This window comes from Passer domesticus, chromosome 10 (assembly GCF_036417665.1).
Source record: "Passer domesticus isolate bPasDom1 chromosome 10, bPasDom1.hap1, whole genome shotgun sequence".
NCBI lineage: Eukaryota > Metazoa > Chordata > Aves > Passeriformes > Passeridae > Passer > Passer domesticus.
The window spans coordinates 17,260,017-17,282,717 of record NC_087483.1 but is presented as its reverse complement, the minus strand read 5'-3'; the positions used below and the strand labels follow the sequence as shown (position 1 = coordinate 17,282,717).

Sequence of the window (22,701 nt, the reverse complement as noted above, 5' to 3'; positions counted from 1 at the left end):
CTTCTGCTTGTAAGAATGCCAGGATATTGTCTCTTCATGGGGAGGGGAAAGTGCAATAGTTGGTGTCGGAAGGATAAGGGGTTGCTCTTTTAATTCCTGTCCCAGCTGCAGAGCTTGTTCCTTGCTGTGTTCCTCCACATGCCTGGTTGCCATCAATCCTGTGCTCTCCCCAAGTGCCAACCAAAACAGGAGAAAAGTATTTAGTCTAATACCTCTTTCTCCTGTTTTCTTTTTCTGTTTTCCTACATTTACACTTAGCAAGCAGACAAAGTGTGACAAGAGGTCATGCAAGGCCTGCTGCTCTGAAATGTCTGCAGAACTGTTTTCAGCTCCAACACAAGCACCTGACCTGGCTGGCCAGGGAGAAAGGAGGCAGAAGGGAGCAGAGGCACTGCACTACCCCAGCAGGGGCATGCCCCAGATTCCCAGTGCTCAGCACCACCTGGGAACAAGGAGGGTGGAACCTGCTCATGCCAAAGGTGTCTGGAAGTCCTATTCAGCCCTTAGTAATCAAGGAATTCCTTATCCTCCAAGCAACCAACCCACAAAGCTGCATGGGGGGGTTTCCTCTTTCTCTCATTCCTGGAGCATGTTAGTACTCATGGCCAATAACGATATGAACCACCAAGAAAAGACCATGCTTTTTGTCATTAATATGATCTTTAATAAATGGAATAATGCACCATTTTTACAGCAAGCCTTTTCTCTCAGGCCTAAAGAATAGCCTTTTAAATGTTCTTATCCAATGTCTCTGTATCAATACAATCTCTTTATTTAGGTTTATATATAACAAAGCAATTCTTACAAGTATTCATAGAAAACTCTGTAGTGGCTTTAACAATGTCAGCTTTCATAGTGGCATCCACAGATGATTAAAAACCAAAAATTAGCTTTTTATTTCATACTCACACTGTTCCATGAAACACAACTTATACAGCATAGCAAGGGTATTGCGCAGCTTATACAAAAGAAATAACTGAAAGCAATTATTTATAAATTCATACATGATATTTCCTCAGCCGTTTGAGAGGAAAACCAAAAATACCCGTTAACAAAAGGGTTCTGATGAGACTCCATATTCTAGGATTTCTCCCCCTCTTCCCCCAGAAAAGCTCGCTCAGAAAGTAGTGCTCCCTTTACAGTCTTTCATAAGGAAAATGGCAGTTTCACATCTTCTTTCTTCAGCCTTTACAGAAAACCAAACCCTAGAAATTCATTCTTGCCATGTTTACTTTCCTCTTATACTGCATTTGGGGGGGAAAATAATCAACAGCGATTGTAAAACATGATTCCAGCTTATATAAATGTGAATAGAGCACGCTTTCCTCTAGAGACAAAAAGCAGACAAGAAACATATACATACAAACCGTTTTAAATACGTTTCAACAGCGTGAAAGAGAGAGAAGAGTCACCAATCAGGAAATTCAAAGATGACAAATGAGTCAGCTGTAACTTGGACTTGCCTGTTTGTTCTTGTGACTTCTTACAAACTACAAAGACCAGAAACATTAACTATTTTCTGAATAAACAAGACTGAAGTGTGAAACTTCATGATACAGTTCTGAAGCACAAAAAAGAAAGTGAATCAAGTGCTCTAGAAATAAACCTCACACGTTTGCTGTCTTAAAAACAAGTGAATGGGCTACAAAAGTGGAGGTTTGGGAGACCTTGGAACTAGAAGGTTACAAAGGCTAATTATTTCTGCTTTAAAATAGTTACCAGGAGAGATGCTGTGCCCCGATGGACACAGTCCAGTGATACATCTACAGAAGCCTGTAAGGACTGGGAAGAAATCCTTCCTTCCTGTGCTGTGGAAGCATGGTGTATGCATTGAAGTTAACCAACTGGATGACTTGCAAATTCATACAATTGCTGATGATAACAGCAATAGGCTTTGAAAAATAGCTGATGATTACGCTATGAATTAGCATAACTCCAACTAGTTCCTGCTTATTATGCACACGTGTATATTAAACCACAGTGAAATAAACAGAAATGGCCATAAGAAGTAACTTGTATTAATAATGCACTGCTAACACAGAGCTGCATGGAGCCCAGATCGACATTAAAGGGCCTTGGTGTAAATGAGGATTTATCTTGAACCCTTCCACTCCCACTCCCCCAGTGCAGTTCCACTTCTTGACAAAGCCACAGCTGCCCTGTGCCGACCCAGCTCCACAGCCTGAATCCCCATCAGCAACATCCAGCACGGCTCAGGAGCCAGGGCTGCCCCTGCAGTCCCACATTCCCCATCAGCTTTCCTAGGGCTGATCCTCCCCAGAAACGATTAACAGCACAGCCAGCAGAACCCACCCCTCCTCTGCTCACAATCAAAGGCAGCCTCCTGCTGGATTCCAAGGGCACTGGGCCGTGAGCCCTGGAGGTGCCCGTTCCCTCAGAAACACAGGTGCTCAACATAACATCCATTTGGATTTGCAGGAGCACAAATCTGTTCTCGCAGAAATGGAAGTTCTGCCTCCAATTTCACTTCGTACAGAAGAAACCCCAAATGAGAAATCTGATTTGTTACTCTTTCACGTCAAAACTGAACCTACTTGGGGAATGGGTGAGATGAAAAAGGGATGCATTTCTATAGCTACAGTTTCATATGACAATATAGAAGTCTAAAATGTAATTTTAGGATTTAATGGACTAAAATACTATGTTTAAATGGCAACCACACATATAACTATAGCTACTACATAAAAAAGCCTTGTAAAATTATCATGTTTAAAGTGTTTTGGGTTATTTTTTGATCTTTGAGAGAGGTATCCTAAATTACTCAGCTTCAGATAAAGCTTGTCATGTGCATTCCCAGGTTTCTCTCTCTCATAAATCCATTCCACCCAAACAATCAGTGACAAGTCTGTCACGGGAGATCTTGAACTACTGGACTGTGTGTCACAGCCTGATCCCAGCTTTACTGTGATGCACTACAGACCATTTTAAAATGGCATATGAAAAAAAAAAAACCCACATTACACTTTCTACCAGTGCTACCATCTGATGCTGTAACTCACAGAATTTAATCCTGGAACTTAGACACAACATACATATGCATCTAAATACACACAGAGTTTACATAAAAATATATATATATATCTGGCTTCACTGCAATATGTATAGTTTTTTCACTGAAGAAAGGCTTGAGGTTGAACAAAAATTAGTAAGCACATTTTAGAAATAAGGTTAAAATGGGTACTGGGAGACCAGACAAAGAAGTTAAAATAATCCCAATTTATGCAAAATATTAAGTTGTCCAGTCTATGATCTTTCAAAGACTGATCAATCCAATTTCAATTTACTTTGATGAGCTGCTACAAACCTTCCAATTAGACATCAGGTCATTTATATGCTACTGTGCTTGGCAATTATTATTTTTATGGCTTAAACCCAGCCTATTTCAGCAATGGGACCAGCCATCATTTTATACAAGTAAAAATTACAGCATAATTAATTTCTAATGTATAGACTAAGTATGTCAATTTAAAAATTCTCCCTAATTAGGCAAGAAATGTCCACAGTAACATTTCAATGGCAGAATGGTTATGAACTTTTGTATTTTTCATTAAAGAAAATGCTAACCTGAAGATCGACAGAGTAATGTTATATTAGTGGATATTTTTTAACATTTAAAAATGGAATATCATTAGAGCAAAATGCATGAAACACTGGAACTAGGGCATATACAATGTATACATATATATTTTTAAGTAAGTATTCCTTACTATTAAGTTTGGGGCCAATAATTTACTCCATACAATTAAAGAACTTCCTTATTCTCCTCTCTGAGGCAGGTAGGATTCCAGATTTCTTTTAGAGAAAGCTGACAGGTAGGAGGATGTGAACTTTCTGACATATTTATGGGATGGGAGTTTTTTGTTGCTTGTTTCCTGAAAACAGCATCTATCTTGCATTGTTTTGTGCCCAGTGCACTGAAAAAAATCAAAATGTGTTACCTTTGAAAATTAGGTAATTTTCAATATGAAAACTAGAGACAAACAAGTGACACTAAGAAAGCAAAACAAGAACAGAAATGTTGTTTCTGAAAATATTCTAATTATGACACTATCAGAAGGTTTTCTTTTAAATCAGCTGTGCAGCATAAGTGCATCTTGGAGTTTCAAGAAAGGCCTTGGTAATGCTAACTGGCTAGCATATCAAACTGGAAAGCATTACAAGCAAATTCAGGGAAGTGCTGCAGATAATCTGACCTGTAAATTTCAATTTTAGAAGACTATGAGGCACGTCTGTTCAAAGGATTAGAATTCACAGTCAAAAACCATTTTATGTTGGTATCTCTATTTCAGGAAACAGAACAAGACAATGCATTAACATAAACAACTCTCCTGCCTTCTACTGCTAAGCCATTTTCTATACCCAGCAAGATTTTGGATTTTGTCTTATACAGACAAACAGCAAAACTGTTTGTTCTATCATTTTACTTGAATTCTCCATTATAAATTAGCATAACAAATATTCTACTATTGCCTATTTGACAGTGGCACAATTAATAGGTATTTACACTACCATTCTATTTTAATTTTGCTATATTTATCTTGTCTGCAATATACATGAGAAATTGATAGGAAATTATCAACTTCCATAATTTTCCTTTTTTTGAAAATCAAATAAGCAAAATCATATCTCACAAGGAAATAAATCACATTTGCTTTCCTTGTTTATTGTACAATATCAATTATCCCTGTGTTTGATTTGTAGAATTCTTTCTCCTACATGTATTTTGTTTGGTTAAGGATGATTCCCTGCAGCAAGAAAATTCAATATAATTTAACTTACAGAGATAGTATTCGATGGACACTGGATTATGTGCTGTGAGGAAAAAAAAGGCATTACTAAATTAAACATTAAAACAAACTGCTAATCTGATTTCACCTAGCTGTGCAGAATTACAGTACTTTGGTACCTACTTTAGAGTTTGCTTTGACTGACCTTTAAAAAAGAATAGATTTTATCTGTTTAATCTATAGGGTAATTCCTGATAAAGTACATTTTTCTATCACGTTACAAATTATAGTTATCCGTGGTAGATTGCACAGCCAATCTTGCTACTAATTATAATTAATTCCAAAGGCCCTCCAGCAAGTAACAGAAATAGACAAAGCAAAGCAAAGAAGTATTGTTTAAGAATGTAGAAGGAAAACTGCAGAACAACATCTTCATCTGGTATTAAAGTTATTTTGATTGCATTGATCACAAAAAAGTTGGATTTTTACAAAGGCATGGCCTGCAAAGAAAGGCTAAAAGACTGGTGCAATTCTGTCTCAGCAGAAAGAAGCAGCAGTCAGAGAAGCAATTTTTCTCTCCCCAGAGCAGTCTGACTTAGTAAGAGTCCTAAATATTGTTTTCAGCCCACATTCTGAAATGCTGATGGATGATACATGCAAGGCAAAGAAAAGTGATTGGGATAGGAGTGAAGAATAGAGTCCTCAACACCACGACCAGTGCTCACCAAAAAGCACCACCACACACTCCAAAGGAGCCTCGCGGGGGCCAGAGGAGGAGAGAGCCCAGTGAGCAATATGAATAGAATGCCAGAAACTCTGAATCAGGTCTTGAAACCCAGCTGAGCAACTGGCAGGTTTTCAACATCTGGGACGTGAGACTGCAGCAGATGGGAAGCCAGAGAGTGAATTAAAAGTCAAACCAGAAGAAGGCTGTGTTTTTAAAAAGGGGTGATATAACTGTATTATACAGGGAGAAAGCATAATTATGCCTCAGAGACAAGAGGTACTATTTGAACTGGTGCTTAAAGAACATAGGGAGCTCAAAATGTGCCTTGTGGCTTATATTCCTACAGCTACACTCAACCAAAGTCTGCATTTATAGTGCTATCTCTCGGAGATATCTAGGAGGATCTAAGAAATGTTAAGAAGCGCTACAAGAGAAAATCATAGCAATCAAGAACAAGCAAGGAATTTTGGGGAACAGCAAGAATCAGATGTAAGCAAGGCATGTATTAGATTAGCTGTATCAACAGACAGAGAAGAACAGCGTTGGCAAAGTTTACCTCAGGGGAAAAAATGGTAAAACGAAGGCAAGGAAACAAATGAGCTTAAAAGCAGAGCATCTGCTTCAGTCAGCTGAAAGGAGACAGGCTGGGGGAGGCAATTGTTTGCTGCCAGTATCCTGCCACAGGAGTCTGGCAGGCTGACTGAATTGATTTTCTTTCTTTGAACATCACCAGTTTTCAGATGAAGTGATAAATCTTAGCTTGTTACCAAAGACTGATGTGTTATATATCCAAATAATTTTTACTGAAGTGTTTTCAACTGGAAAGAATGCTTCTCAGGTGGAAGGCTATTTCTTAGGTGGAAGGAGGTTCTAACTAAGAAGAAAATTATTTTCTTTCAGTAGACAGTAAAACCAATGATTCCAGAAAAAGGAAGGGTTTACTTGAGATAGTGAATAAACGATTTATCTCAATACATATTACATTCACATTCACTGACAGCTAAAATCAATGTGCATACAAACTGAAAGAAGGGACTAAGCAGAAGGGAAGAAAAATCCCCAACCCTCCCCCACAAACACCCATGATTTTTAAAAGCATGCAATAAACTTCAACAAGATGAATGAGGGCCTCTAAGAACTCTGAAGGGAGGATGAGTTTCAGCTCAACTTGGCAACAACGATCAATTAGGATGCATCTACCTGCATAAGTAATCAGGCTCACTTTTACCCCATACTGTCTGTAAGGAGGTAAATCAGAAAAGACTTGTGACTCATCACAAAACTGTTTTGTGCCAAGTAAGATCGATGGTTTTTTTTTCTCTGTGTAAACAAAATACGTTCACAACCTATCTTCACTCAAGCTTTTAAGTATGACAATTATTAATACTTCTGAATAAAATGTATTTTTCAATGTACATCATTAGTGATCTAAATAAGGTTTTATATAAATACAGGGGGTGAAACTGCACACAAAATAAAATGGAAAAAATGGCTGACACTGTCTCCTTACATTTGTTCAACATTTTGTTACTCAGCTTCACAGGCTGGCATCTACTACTATAAAGGAAACACATTTTGATTAGGGAGGATCAAAAGAAAGGTACAGAGCTCAGATTCTTTTTTTTTTTGTTCCTTTTTTAAAGCCCTTTCAAGTTGGGGAAAATTCATGCACTGTCACCTCCGAGCACAATGTGATATTGGCAGCTGCTTCAAGCTGGCTACGATGTGCAAAGTTCACTGTCATGACTGGCTGACTGCTCAACTGTCAAGGAAAAATTAACAAATACAAAAATGGGAACATGTGGTAGTTTTAGAAACACACTTTTCAATAAAGCCTACTGTGAACTATAGACTATTGCACATTTCAACATGACACAAGGAAAATAAGGGGTTCAAAAGAGAATACACTTTGTAACATAGAAATATACAGACTAGCTTATGCACAGAAATCAAAACATGGTTACAAGACACCACTGCAGTCAAACCTGTCTTATAGTCTGCTTATGTTCTTAGTGACCTTAAGAAACTGGTCCAAACTGATTATCAGCAATACTTTTTTTGTTACTTTTTTTAAAAAAATATTTTGAGACCACATCTTTGATACACATATATATATTCCGTGGTCAAAACAGACAGACTTAACTTTAGCGATACTAAATAAAAGTGCAAAAACGTTCAAAAAATAAAACAAAATAAAAAAATATGGAAGCATAAGCTAAAAATTTTCTGCATAGCTGAAATCTATTTAAAGCGAGTCCTTGGTAGGGGTTGCTGACAGGAGGAGAAAGCAGTTTTTTAAAATGTCTTCTGCGTGTTTGTTTCAAATAATGCAAAACAAAGGTTGGCTTTTGAAGCGTTTCACAGGCAGTTCACCCCTGCGTCCTTAGAGACCATGGTGGTGGCAGTGCCCCCCTCTGCAAGGTACACAGCAGTGCTGGATTTGGGGGGCACTGCCTGCTCGCTGCCGTTGTTGTTGACCTCGCAGTGCAGCGGCTCCGTGGAGATGACCCACGTGGACGGACGCCACCGCTTGAGCGAGTACGGAGTCTTCACACGTTTCTTGATCTTCTCTCCTGAGCCTGATTTGCCATCCTGTGAGGAGTCACCTACTGAAGGGAAAAAAACCAAACCAAAAACAGAACAGAAAATCGTATTATGATTATGAAGGTAAGATTAGACTGGAGTCCAGGGTTGTTACTTATGTGAAACAGAAAAAAAGAACAAAATCTATAAACGCAGAAGCAACAGAGGCATGACAGGTGTATCAACTAAAACAGCTGCCACTAAAACAAGGGGTTAGATTCTGCTCTCTGTCAGAAATTACTTCAGTGAAGTAATTTGTGTTACCTGAATGCATATTGGCATCAAACAGGAGAATCAGCATTTGACATTTAAGGGGCTTTTGCAATCATGGTATCTTATGTTACCTGTAATGGGAGGTACAAAAGAACATTGCTACTACAGCAAAGGCAATGTTAGGTCCCCTAATCCTACTCCACCTGGCAAAGCACTTCACCTGAAAACAAAATAGTCCATTCTCTGTTAAGACATTAAGTCAGAATTTGGAATGCTGGGTTGTAAAACTGGCAAAACCAACTTTTAGCTATGATAAAACTTCAGCAGTCAAAATCTGATTGTTAGAAAAACTTTACATAACCCCTTCTTTTAACTTAATCTTCAATTAAAGAAAGTCACTGCAATAATACTTTTTCTTCGTCTTGGTAAGATTTCAACTCACACCAACACATTAAGACAAAAATTAAGGTTTCTTACTAAAAAGGAAGGCTTAAACATTCAATTGCTGAATATTCAACTGCATTTCTTGAAAGGTATGTTCTTGTTTGGATTTAAACCTTTTCTTTCCAAAGATGCCTGGCATCCCAGTTTACTCCACTAATACCACAGCATCTTCCTAAACACAGTCATGAGATTTACAAGCACCTGCCAAGACTACAGTGACTTCTGGAAATACATTTTCTTTAAAAGGAAAGGTCTTAGGAGGTCTTTCCAATAGCTCTAAAAGGCTCAGATCCAGAGGATGTACCTAATTGAACTGTAACTACATGATTACATTCTTACTGTAAAAAGGAGAGCCCCATTGTAACCTCTTAGACCTCTGGCCATAAAACTCTCAAGGAAGTTATTCTGAAAGAAACTATTAAAATCAATTCAATCTCTAATTACTCAGATTAATTTTTATGTACATGGCAAACTGATGAAGAATTGTTTTAATTGTTGGAGCTAGGACAGCAAAATAGAAAATGCCTGACCCTCCATTTAGGCTGGGCTAATACAGTAAAATCAGTTGCTTTAAAATCATGAAGCATATAAGTAGTTACTATAAAAAATTATTTTTATCAATGCATCTTAAGAGACAGCTACTCTTAGAAGAATGAGGAAAAGTAAGAAAAAAAAGATGTAAGATGCCCCTGCAGAAAAAAAAAAGCACATTTTTCCAATATGCTTTGCAGCTACCAAAGGTAGGAGCCTTGCAAGGAATAATGAAAGTTAACCTAGAGTGGATGGAATAGAAAAGACAAATTTATTCTGTGTATGTGGAAGGATGATAGTGATCTAATATACTGGAAATGATAGAGACAGGACTTTATCAAAAAGACTGAAATTGTGCAGAGGGAAATTACATTTATATGAGATTTAATAAGTATGCTTTGAGGAGAAACAGGAGATGGAAATAATTTCTATTCAAGCAGATATATGCAGTTATTAGGTAGAAAGGTGTCAGGGAAATGTTGAGCCCTGCAGGCACTTACACTGCATACTACTGCTATCCAAACTGCTTGTGGCTGACAGATCCAGCGAATTGGGCCTCTGTGCTCTTCTGGTCTGGGTCTGGCCGGGATTCCTCACTACACTCTGGACACTGGCTGCAGCCGTGTCTGCACACGGATTGCTGTTGTTGTTGTTGGCGTTCGTCCGGCCGTTGTCCAGCGGTCGCTCCCTCCTGTCCACCAGGCGGTCCAGAACACCTTCGTCGTGGCCAACCTGCTGCTCCCGCCTCAGCAAGGGCTCGTGCTCGTCGGGACTGGAGTTGATGTTCAGCCGACTGTCCTCCCCACTGAACTGGTTCTGAAGCATTTCCTGGGCCCTCTGCGCTACCGAGCTGCTGGTCTGGCCAGAGGGCACCGTGCCGTTGGCATACTGCGTTGTGCCAGCGTGAGAGTTTATGCCGTGGCTCCTCCCGGCCACTCCATTCATGGTGACCGTCACCACGTGAGGCTCTGCAGCATTGATAGTGTTCATCTTGGCAACGCCCGTTTCCACCTGCTTCAAGTTTGATTTGTGCTTGCCACCAAATTTTAACCGTGGCTCCTTTGTTGAATTTTTGGTGTTTAGAGGGAGGCTGGTAGGCCTCTTCGGAAGGTTCTGTTGCTTGGGTAGAGGATAGACCTGAGCAGATGGGACATCTGGAATCAAACACGCCTGACCGTTGGTAGCTTGTGTGAAGTCCTGCTGCCCTGTCACCTCTACTGCAAGTTTTATCAGTGGATAAAGCAAGCTGGAACTAGTGCTGCTCAGTGGATCTGGCCCACTAAACTGCTTAAGTGAATGTTCCATCAGATTCTCATCAGAGCTTTCTTTCAGGTTCTTATCCACTTCTTTTGGATCCAGTTTATTTGTCTCCAAGTCCTCCTCTGTTAGCTGCAGACAAACAGGGGTGGGCCCACCCGGCTGCATGACATTTGTAGTGTGTAAGTTTGTCTCATCCGAGTAAGGCATTTCGGATATGGTGGTCATGCCAGTGCTGGGAGTGAGGCCAGTTGTATTGGTGGTGGACAAACTGGTGACACTTGTCTCGGGACTAGGGATGCGAGCTTGTGCTTGCTGCCGCTCGTAGTTAATGGAATTTCTATTCTTCTCCCCTGAAGTCAATGGTGTAGTGGACATTGAATGTTCAGAAGAAATGTTCTTTACTATGCTGTCAGTGTGGTGGATTGAATCTTCAATGTAGGAAGAGGAAGAATAATCTGGATATGGCCTTATCTTTGATACACGTCTATGATGCGACAGATTCCTTTAAAAAAAATAAATGATATTAAGATCATATATGTAAAAATCACCTCATACTATAATGCCTCTCATTTAAGAGAGCTGAGTGTCTTTTGTTCTTTTTAATGCATAAACTGAAGATAGATACAAACTGAGGTATTTAAGCAACTTACTTGAAAAGTGCTGGGGATAAGAAAATAGGTTTTACTACAGCAAAATTATGGATGTTATTTCCTAGGAGAACAGTAATATTTTATTTGTCCAATATGCTGTGTGTCCAGTTGGCAAAGTACTGCAAAGGTTCTGCTCTAGATGCAGAGAAGTGATGCTGAAGAAGGTCAACAAAAATGCAACAGACTAAATCAAGAAAGTGATTCTGGGAAAATGTCACAAGGTCCTAACCCATGAAAACTCTACTATTTTGACAATTTAGGTATTTTATTATTTGAACATAATATTTTTTTATGACAATGAACAGTATCATATGCAGCAACATTATTCTGCTCTCAAATCTGGATTTCTAGAGTATACTATTAAGCACTGAAGTCAGTTCTGCAAATTCTCATTCCCTCTGGATCATATATAAGCAGAGAACATGCAGCACTTCTCTTGCTGGGGTCAGAGTAACAACGACTTAAACAACGGCCATGCAGTTTGTTAACTGAAAAACTAAGTTTTGAGACTCAGCAATTTCCTGAACTCATACTGACTGCAAATTCACAGGTTTTAGCAGAACACTTTAAACAGAAGTTTGATGCATCATTTAGCAAGTGTACTTAAAAGACAATTCACCTTGTCACTTCACATCCTGGCGAGCCTGCTGAGACAGTTTGCCTAAGCTCAGTTTAAAAGGCCCCTCTGTGAGAAATACAGTTTTTATATATAAAAGGTGCCTGAATTCTGGGGACACACAGGAGATCTTAAGAACACAAGCAATTGGGATTATGCCATGCAATACCCATAGGCAGACCAGGTCATGTAACACACACCACTTCATGGGTGCAGCAAGCTGTAGCTGCTGTCCTGGAGGGAGCTGAGCGCTGCACTGGGCATTTCCTGCTGACTAAACCCAAAGGTGTTCTCTTCTTACCTCTCATTTTGCATGGCAGTTGACATAGGATTGACTGTTGGACTAACTGATTTATTCCTCTCCCAGATCATCATGAGCTCTGCCATTCTCTCCTCAGCACACTGTGCTGTTAGTCGAGCTTCTGCATCTTGATCCCAACAGTCTTCAATTGTTTCTTTAAGTGACCTCACAGCCTGCCAGAAGACAAAACCCCTTTTAGTTATTTTGCCTTTATACTGTGCTTATAAGTCACTGTTTTATGGCAGCATTCTGCATGCCTGAAAACAGTCACAAGCTGATGAAAGAGAGAAACAGAAGATACGCAATTTGATTCAAAGCTAATTTAACCTAATACTAGCAATATGCTAGTATTGCTAATAACACATCCCATATACACACATCCACTGGGAATACACTTAGGAAAAGCTACATTCACCAATGTCCATACAACTTTCAGCCAGCCCTCTGATGGATGCATGTTCTGCTCACTCTCCTTGCCTTGTGAGAGCTGTGTACTAAGGATTGCTGATATTCTGGAAATGCTGCCATGGTTATTCTCACAGTTCTGCTAATGGTTACTGCCTTGCTCCCCTGCACTGTATGCAAATATCAGCCATGCTCACTTCATCATCCTTGTCTTCCTGGTTACCACAGTGACATCCAAATGTCTCGTAAGTACCAATGAATTTGTCTGCATCATGGGAAGAGATTTTTGTTGCACTTGTTTTACAGGTGGAGAAACAGAAACACACACGTGTTCCTGGCAACATGCTGTGGGATGAACTGTACAGTCAGGATTAGAGCTCAAGACCTCCAAAACATGCTGCCATATGTTCAGGGAACTGGAGAGGAAACAACTGAAATTACGAGCACTGAATGCTTCTGTTTCCACTCTATCTGGAGCACAAAAGCCAGGCAGACATTTATGGGCCCCTGCTGCCAGCCTATGGCCACGGAGAGGATCTGGTTTGCCAGCACAGCTCACATCTACAGCCCAGCTTTAACCTCTCCAGACTGAGGACTGTGCAGAATCCCAGCTGGGCACTAAGGCATTCAGGGAGTCCTGCTGACTGTCTCTGTGCCAGAGCTGCCTTGTGCCCTTCTGGCAGTGGCAGCCAGGACCAGCTCTGAGTACGAGCCAAGAGCTCCTCGCCCACGGAGTGAGCTCCTGGCACTGCCTGCACCTGGCAATCACTGCTGCTGGGTGATGCAGCTCTGGCTGCACAGGTGGGGACGAGCTCCCCCACAAGCAAACCTTTCATCTCCCTTCCCACAGAGATCACAGGGGATAAGCCAATACCTTCCCCTTAGCTGAGGGACATAAGTCTAAAAACACCCTCAGAGACAAGGACAAGATAGGGCACTGGATCCATTTTCTCTCCATAAAACACCTTCATTCAGCTTTTAGGACTTGATTTTGTCACCATTTAGACTACGTCAGTGGACGCCCTAATCTCCTGCCTTTCCTTTTTGTAAGACTCTCTCTACAGGTTTCATCAGCAGCAAATTAAACCAGTGTTTAATTTAATACTGTCTGTCCTGTAGCAGGTCCTTTCCTTTTGATGTGTTAAGGATCATTAAAGGACACAGCAGTGGCTGTACAGACTACAGACAGTTATCAACACTGGAGTTCTTCAGCATCACATTTACCACAATTATGTGTTTTCTATTAATTTCAGGCTGAAAGACAACTATGCTAAAATAAACTATTTACAAGTACTAGCACTCATCAAAAACATAGAAGGGACCAGAAATCTGCATTATTCTATTATTCTGTTAATATCCCTTCAGTGCTGACCTTTGAAGTCAAGCGTGGCCCCACTTTGGCAAGTGAGACAAGAATGTACCAACATCTCAACACAGTTTAAAGCCTTTTAATTATTTTATGTACATCCTGTGCTCAGGCTGTTGCTTTATACTACGAAAAACAATACTGCTAATCAAGATCTGTAACATAACATAGATGCTTCCAGAAGCAGATTAAGACTGCATAGGTAATCACATTTGTATTTCTCAAATGAAAAGGACAAATGCATTTGTTTCATAGATGAAAAAGACAAATGCATTTGTTTCATAAATGCTGTTATAACGCAACATAACAGCAGAGCTTTAAATAATGGAAAAAAATGCTTTTATCCCATGCATTAGATACAGGAGGTGAGGATGTGGGTCCAGAGTGAGGTTATCTGGAGCTTAATTTTCTACACTATCTGCTCTAGAGTTCTCATTCAGATATTATCCTAGACTGGCATAAGGTGGAGGAAATTGTTTGACACCTGTGATTATTCTTCTTTTCTCTTAAAGCAATGGTGTTGATAAATTCTTAGAGCTGGAGTTATCATCACCATTTTGATTATGCAGAAAAAAAAATAGTAACACCACAAAGAATGTGCTAGGCATTTCAAATATGGGGATCATCTAATAATGCTGCAGTCTATCAGCTTGCTAGAACATAATTAACATTTAAAATGGCAGTCTGCAAAACAAAACAAACCTTGAACTGTTTCGCTTTTAACTGTCTTCAGAAACAGCTGTCAAGCTTGGTTCTTCCAACGCTGCATTTGCCAACATGGCCATAGTTAAAATAGAGCTGTTGTTTGATTTCCTATATACTTTGGGCACTGATTTCTCTTTTTTCCTCTTCTCCCTTTGCCCCCGAGACTGGGTGGCCAAAAGTGTGTAATAATACACCTCTCTTGAAAGCCCTCAGCTCCGTTACAACATGTTTTACTGCAGAGCACCACTGAAAGCAGGTTCCTACACATTTACAGGACCAGCACCAGGTGAGGCCTTGGGCTCCTCCTTGTCTGCACAGTAGCTACAGACTTGTCAACCACCAAAGTCTCTGAAGATTGAAGGGCATTATTTCAACACGGGAATAACAAGAAGTATCTTTCTAAATAACACCTAAACACGCAATTTTCAGCCTTGCAATTAAGCTGCATTACCTTGTATCAGGTGGAACCCAGTCACTGCTTGCACTGCACTCTGCTTGTAATAAAAGAGAAACAGCCCCCTCTAAGCCAAGGGGACTCACACTGCCTGAACTTTGCTGCAGATGAAAGCAAGCACAGACTCTCACCAGAGTTCAGCTGACTTGCTCTAACTTGTTGGCCCACAGCAGCAGGGTTCTAAGCCATAGCTACACTCACTCAAAACAACAAACAATATTATAATGTTTATAGTCCTGAAAAAAAATTGCAGATCAAATGAAGCCATATAAAATCTTTTATGTAGTTAAAATGAAATTATTTCTAGAAGCTTTAGCCCCTGCAAATCTATATAAGTTCAAAAAAGTTTATTACAATGTTTACCAATTTTAGTTTTGGAAGAGCATATTGATTTTTTGCCAGCTATTTTAGTTGGTATCCTAGTTCAGTTTTATTAGTTTATGAGATGCCAAAAGGCCAAGAATGGTTTCGTGTTTCTCATTCAGCACACAGAGAACACATGGGCACTTCATGCACAGACAATGTCTAAAGTTAATGTAACAGTTATCTTTGGTATATCACACTGCAGAATGCAACAACAACAACAATAATAGTATTTTTCCTTAAAAGAAATCTGGCTTTCATGTCAATAACTTTTAAAAATTGAATTCAGTATTTAAGGAGTCCATGCAGAAACAGCTCTCAATCCTTAAATACTAACAAAGAGAAAAAAATTGCTTTTAAGACATGAGTACACCCTAAAGCTGGTTAATACACTGTTTCTTTGAAAATATTCTCTCTCACCAGGCTGTTCTCCTTCCATGCTTCAGGGAATTTTGGTCTTTGCTTCTCTCTAGACACCAAGACTTGCATATCTTCAAAAGTGGGATGGTTTCCGACTTCAGTCTGGAAAGCCATCTGGTACTCTGGCACAGATTCCCCTGTTAGCAAAAGAAAGAAAGGGAAAAAAAATCAATCACAGATTAAAAGGCAGAGCAAAGGCTTTCAGTTGATGAAAGGCATTATCAAAGTTGCTGTCTATCGAGATGTTCCCCACTTTCCCTAAAGTCTAACTTCCAAAAAAAGCTGAATTAACTGCAAATGAATTAAGGGCTGCTCAGCAACCTTTCAAAGGATAGCATCCTGAGACTTTCCTGGTTCAGTGGCACATTTGGAATGCCTTGGAGCCTGAAGACAACACCTACTTTCTGTGAAATGCCACTGACTGATGATGTTCATGCACTTCATTCAGGAGGAAGCCCAGCAAGATTACAAGCATCTGCACACAAAGTACAGCTGTTTGACTGCAGAGAGTATGCTGCATTTTACATTCATTCTGTATGCTGTAGGTTGGGCAGAAGATGGTGGATGTAGCGCAATCTCACATGTAAATTTTAAGTCTACTTCCTTTTTGTTCATGTTACAGGTAGGGAGGATTTCCCTGAATTTTCAATGTCCTATCATAAATAAAAGTACAACTAACTAAAGGCTACATTAAGTCATAGCATTTTTTCATGGTGAGAAGTCTGAAAGACATTTTAAGCACTTCTATCAGTTCTCAGAACCGATACACACACCTTTGCCATCAGCCTAACTCTCAGTGTTTTTAACCTCTGGACAATAATAAAAACAACAATGATAATGCTCAAATGCACTGAGCATGAGGCCTGCAAACCACCTGAACAGGTCGTGTGAGCCTTTGGGCAGGAAGCACAGCTCGCCCCGCTGCACCGTCCTGACCAGCACCGCCTCGAACACTAGATGGCACCGACTCAATGGCAGAAGCAACCGAGCAACTGCTTCCCTTCTCCACTTCCAAAAGCTCGGCTCTGGAGCAGCTTTGGTTGCTGGTGCCACTTCCTATTGTTACGGTTTCCTGCAGTTCTCTCCTTACCTGGGAAGAGGTCTGTGCATCTCATGAAGATCTCCCAGTAGATCAGGCCCAGCGCATACATATCTACTTGTTTCAAAGCAGATTCACAGTCCCTCAAGTTCACTGCTCCTTCAAGCACTTCTGGGGCCATGTAGCGGATCGTACCGACCTGGGAAAACATCACATCAAAGCTTCACGTCAGGAAGTCATCTCCAAATTCAACTGAGTTTTTTTGTGCCCTATTCTGCTTGGCATTCTCTACAGTTAAGGAAAACACAGCTCGTTCCTAATCAATGTCCTCAGTTTCTAGATTCTTACCAGTCTAGTCATAACAAAACCCTTCCCCTACTCTGTCACTGCTCTGTATGTACCAAAACAAAATGATTTTGTCCCTTACTTAATGTTCTCAAATGAAACATGATATAGCTGAAGTGTTTCTTTTTCCAAGTTGCTCTGTTAAATACCAAGGTGTGTATCATAATGGAAGAGGATTCTGCTGAACAGGAAACTTATTCTCTATTTCTGGACTGTCAGCAAGGCTCCACCCTACAACTTCCATAGTCAAAGGTTATTAAGTCTTGGAAGATACCTATTAATTTTCACTAGCATCTGTTAGATAAGAGCACTTACTCATCAGTACTTCTAGGACGGTATTTTGTCAAAGGATTACTCCACATCCCTGCATTTTAACCAGCAGTTTCCCTGTTTCTTTGTTCAGTATGGGAAGACGGAGATGGAGCTCTTCTGCACTAGGTATTTTCAATTTAGCACTTGCTTTCTAAGGGAGGGTGATTAGCACTGTGTAGCGTGTTTTTTGAATGACATATAAACTTCTTCTGTAAAAGCACAGATAACAACTACACTGAACTATGAGGCACTCTTTAGGCACTATTTAAAACAGTCTCACTGTATTTCAGTAGCCTTTATTAGATGTCAAGCAGAGATGCAGAATGTGGTATGTCACCATTTCAGAAAAACTAACACCAAAATCAAAAATTAAAAACAAAGACTGTTTGGTCTTCAGTTAGCATTTGCAGTACAAAACCGAAGGGACCTGTACCACAGAATCACAGAGAACATGGCAACCAAACCTACCTTGTGTCTTCTCATATCTCACACAGACACTTCAGTCTGCCAATCTATCACCTTTCAAAATGGCAGGTTTGTGATGAGTACTTTGAGAAAAAAACCAGTTTCTTCCTGTAGAGATTTCAGCCACTTCTCACCCATACTGCAGTCATTTCCTAGAACCACCTGAACATTCATCCAACCATTTGTGCTCACCTCACTAATGGCTGCGTTGTCTTCCTCACCGGGTCGTACCAGTCTGTTGCCAGTTAACTTCATGGAGAGCCCAAAATCACTGATGACACACGTTCCATCATTCTTCACCAGCACATTGCGGCTGTTCAAGTCACGATGGGATATTGCAGGTTTGTAATGGTCTGTTTGGACACACAGAAGTGCTTGTTACTATTTGAGCAATCATGCTGTTTGTCAAAATGAGAGAACCTCGTTATGTCTGCTCAGCTATTATGAAAAGAGAATCAACTTATTTTTTAGAAAGCTAACATTTTTGCTTCTTTAAAATGAGCTCCAGAGGAAGCTATCTAGAGAAAACTGAGTGGCATGCAGAGTTTCACTGTATCTATACGATATATTAGGCTGCTGTCATATACAGTTCTAATGTTCACCAACAGTCTTCTTCCCAAGGGATATTTCAGCACGACTTTGGCAGTGGAGACACTGTACACTTAAACACAGACCTGCTGCCACAGCCCTAAGAGCCATCCCAAACACTCTCTGCCACTTCCACACTCCTGCATCAAATTCAGTACCAGTTATTTACATTACAATTGGAAATAGCATTGGCACTTATTCAGAAGGTATGCAGACAATATTATTCCAGAGAGTCTGAACATGTTCATCTTGCAAGGGATCTAACCTTTTCCAAAGAATAATCTCAGCTGTTCCTAGTTTTTATTTATTTTGTTAGTAAAGCAGCCAGCAGTACAGAGCTCATTTTAGTGCAGAATTTATTCTACTCCATGTGTTCCTTCCTAGCATTCACAGACTCTGGCTGTCTCTCTTTTATGATGGAAAGCTTACACATTTTCTGGTTGCTAATGGACACACCTGTCTGCACATCTCAAAAAGATGAAGTTAAGATGATAGCTGCAGTTTCAATGGCACATAGGAATACTGATTTGGGTATTTTCAGCACTTTTATTAGCAGCTTTAGTTGTCATTCTTTGCTAATGCTCATGCTTAACATTTGAGATATATAGTTTGGAATTTTAATCCAAACATTAGCACCTTAATGCAGATGTAATGAAACCAGCCTTTTATTTACTGCCAAAAACCTAACATTTCAGTGCCAGGCCATATTCTGCAGCCTGATATTACAGAGATCTCAGAATATCTACTTTATAATTATGATACTTCAGCTGCTGAAATATTGGGTGGAGCATGCACACAGAGATAGAAAGATCCCAATCAGTACATTGTCACAGCCAGTACTCTAATATAAAGTACCAGAAGTCCAGCAGCATTGTTTGTACTAGGCCCAAACTCTCCAACAAAAATCCAGAGACATGATAAATAAAACTACAGTGGGGTTAGAAGATTTAATTTGATACTATACAGTTCACACACAAACTAAAATTGCTTTGGTGATTTGTTTCTGAACTGCAAAACAGACACAACACCTCATCTGTTTACCCTGTGCCAGAGAGGCAGGCAGTGCTTGAGCTCTTCAGCAATCTGTTGCCATGATACAGCAGCACTGCACAGCTCTGCCTCCTCCTGCACTCCCACCCCGGACTCAGCGCTGTCACACAAGGGCCACAGAGCCCACAGCACAGCCTCGTTCCAAAGCAGGGAACAGAGCAATCTCTACTTGCATTCATCAATTCCTACTCACTGTAGGATAAATAAAGGCTGGAATCTACTACCTGACAGAAATAAGAATATTTGCATCCCTTCCTGGCCTTACCTCCTCGAGGCAGCTCCGTGTGCAGGTACGCCAAGCCCCGAGTTATGGAGTGAGCCAAACGACAGGAGCTCACCCAGTCACTTGTGTGGAGACTCAAATATTTGCACAAAGAACCCTAAAAAGAACCCAAAAAAAAAGACAAAACAAAAAACACGGATTAAAATCATTGTCCAGTAGAATAACTCAAAATCTTTTGGAGTTTTATCCGCTGCTTATAACCTGCAATGCTTATGTGTTTGCCCACATGTTTTAAAACACAATATTTGACTGAAGTTTCATTCAATTCCAGAGCTGCCGTTTCTCTAAAGTGGAATAGGAATTTTATCACAGAATAATAGGGACTGCCTCTAGAAAAAAATTATATTAAAGTCTTGTTGTAGAACAGAATAAAGGTAACTGCAGACATAACAGCCCAGGTTTCTAAAATGTGGGCTTTAGACCATTATCACCTACAGAATACTCAACATGTCTCACAGATCTTGCTATAATCTATTTATGTGTCAAAACAAAAACACCCCAAAGGCAATTCCAAACAGGAGTGAGTTCACATGCACTGAAGAAACATGGAAAAAAATAATGGCATGTTCCCCTTTTCTTGAAAGTGAAGTTAGATGTGTAAAATGGGGGGTCTTCTAGTGATTTGTCATGAAATCTCTAAGAAAACCAGAAGGAAGTGTGCCCACTATGATACTGAGATATTCCAGAAACTGAGACTGCTATCCAAAACAAGGCCAGACACTGCAAACTGTGACACCTTCGATGCACAGTCCCCAATGATAATATATTTATTTTAAACAAACTAAATCCTCCAGCGTAAAGTACAAGTAATCTGCTTCCTAACAGGAATTTCACATTTTTCCTTGTTTTTTACAACTTTTTAAGGAATATGAGCCTTCTTATTAGCTTCCAAATGTCATCAGCTTGGTTTTTTTTCTTGGCTTAGTGGGTTGAGATTCCAACCCATTCTAATGGAGGCCACAGGACTGTTGTCACGAGGCAACTGGGAAATATTCACTGTATTAAACCAGCTTCAAGATCTTTCTGCTGCAGAGCCTGCCCATCACCTGTTTTTTAAGCTAGCTGAAGGCTGTGATTTTATGCTTTTAGTGAAGTTAAAATGATAACCAGGAAAAGTTTTAGTCAATATTTAGAGAGAGATATATTTGTATTAAGACTATCTTGCCAGAGTTATGGGTTACACGTTAAAGTGGGGATATTTGTTCTGACTATAACTTTTGATAAAAGTGATATTTTTTAACAAGCAGAGATTCTATTTGTGTTTTAGAACAATTTTTCTGTTGTTTAAAGAGACAAGAGTGTCTGACTACTGGGGTGATAATTCTGTGGCTATTATGTTTTTCCTACTATGCCATGCCTCCCAACCGATCCCTTACTGACCTGCTCCACCTCAGAGTCCCATCAGAACAGCATGTTGATTGATAAATGCACATGCCATTCCTTTTACTTGTCTACTTCCTTCAGTCTGAAGGCATGTTTGGATAAAAACACAACCTGGGTTAAACCTATCTGTCTTGTTTTCACCAAGGTAACACCAAGAACAATTTTCTGTGTAAAAATGCCCTGGCTTGTGTGTTCTTATTTTCAGGAAGGAAAGTATTATGAGGGAGAACGACGTTTTGGATGGGGAATATTTCATCTGCACATCTTGTATTGGTTAGTCCTTATTGAAATCAGATTTATGGCTCCAGTTTGAACGCTGGAATTCCCTTCTAGCAGGGCTGCCACAGCAGGCTTCCTTTTCTGCTGTTAACTCCACATATAACAGAACATCTGCTCACTGAAATACAGATCACACTGTGCATTAATTACACCTGCTGTGCACTTTTTCCAATGACTTCCAAACAACCAGTGGATTGATTTCAGCCTAATCTTGCTGTTCTTAATACCACATTGGGAAGGAATCTGATAATATGAAGTCATAAGCTTCATCTGTAGATTTAATCAGGTCATTAACAGAGCCTGTTTACAAAAGCAACAAGACACAATTTTCAATCAAATTACATTCCAACTGAAAATCCTTTCATTCAAGAAAACAGCACAGATCATCTGTGAAGACAGTTATGCTGTGCATCTTAGGAGCAGAATACTCACTTGATTTTACTCAACTTTCATTCTATTACATGAAAATATATCAGTTTTGTCAGAATCAAATGCTTTGCCACTGTCCATCTGGTATGGGCACAACTGACCTTTTTCATGGTCGCTTCCAGTTTCTGCAATCTCAGATGCCTGTCTTACAAGCTGACATGATTGAGTGTGTTCTCACTTAAAACTTTCAGTTAAGACACTCTTTTTATATTTGTGCTTTGCTGCCTTAAGTTTGTATATAGCGTATATGTGTGTAAATACATACCTATGTTAAAGGTATGTATTTATATGGGTGCATTTAACTTGCAATACAAGCATATTCACAGAGCCTAAAAAACCCTAAGACAAGCCATCATTACTGCTACATAGCACTGTTCTGCTCCTTTTTGCTATTCAAATAAGCAGCTGTTGTCCTACTGCCTCCATAAAAGATTAGGCTTCAGCCATCCCCTTCACACTCTGCAGGAAATACAAGTTTGCTTACTTGAGACTAAAAAGCTTGTTAAAGAAAATTATTTAATTGAAAAACTAAGGTCCTTTTGCATAAACAGGCAAAAAAACCCCAAAGATAAATAGTGACACCATTTTTTGCATTTTCATATATATAACCCCCACGTATGATTTTTCAGGAAAGCTATTCACATTCGAAATGTTTCTTTTTCTGTATTTGTGTGTACCCTAATCTATGAATTTGAGAAATACAGGCCTTCAGTTAGCTAAGGAGGTTTGAAGATAAGGTTCT

At 39.8% G+C, this 22,701-nt stretch overlaps 1 protein-coding gene across 3 annotated transcripts in view; it reads right to left on the bottom strand.

The window, feature by feature from the left end:
* Positions 1–641: 641 nt before the first annotated feature.
* BMPR2 (bone morphogenetic protein receptor type 2) overlaps positions 642–22,701 on the bottom strand; it is a 106,141-nt gene continuing 84,081 nt past the window's right edge. For all 3 annotated transcript variants that reach the window (XM_064434047.1, XM_064434049.1, XM_064434048.1), the window contains exons 7-13: positions 19,851–19,965; positions 18,140–18,300; positions 16,877–17,024; positions 15,787–15,923; positions 12,074–12,246; positions 9,747–11,008; positions 642–8,084 (exon numbers count right to left, since the gene is read on the bottom strand). In XM_064434047.1, the coding sequence (XP_064290117.1) occupies positions 7,834–8,084; positions 9,747–11,008; positions 12,074–12,246; positions 15,787–15,923; positions 16,877–17,024; positions 18,140–18,300; positions 19,851–19,965 (2,247 nt within the window). In that variant the 3' untranslated portion in view covers positions 642–7,833. The remainder of the gene's footprint in view (positions 8,085–9,746; positions 11,009–12,073; positions 12,247–15,786; positions 15,924–16,876; positions 17,025–18,139; positions 18,301–19,850; positions 19,966–22,701) is intronic.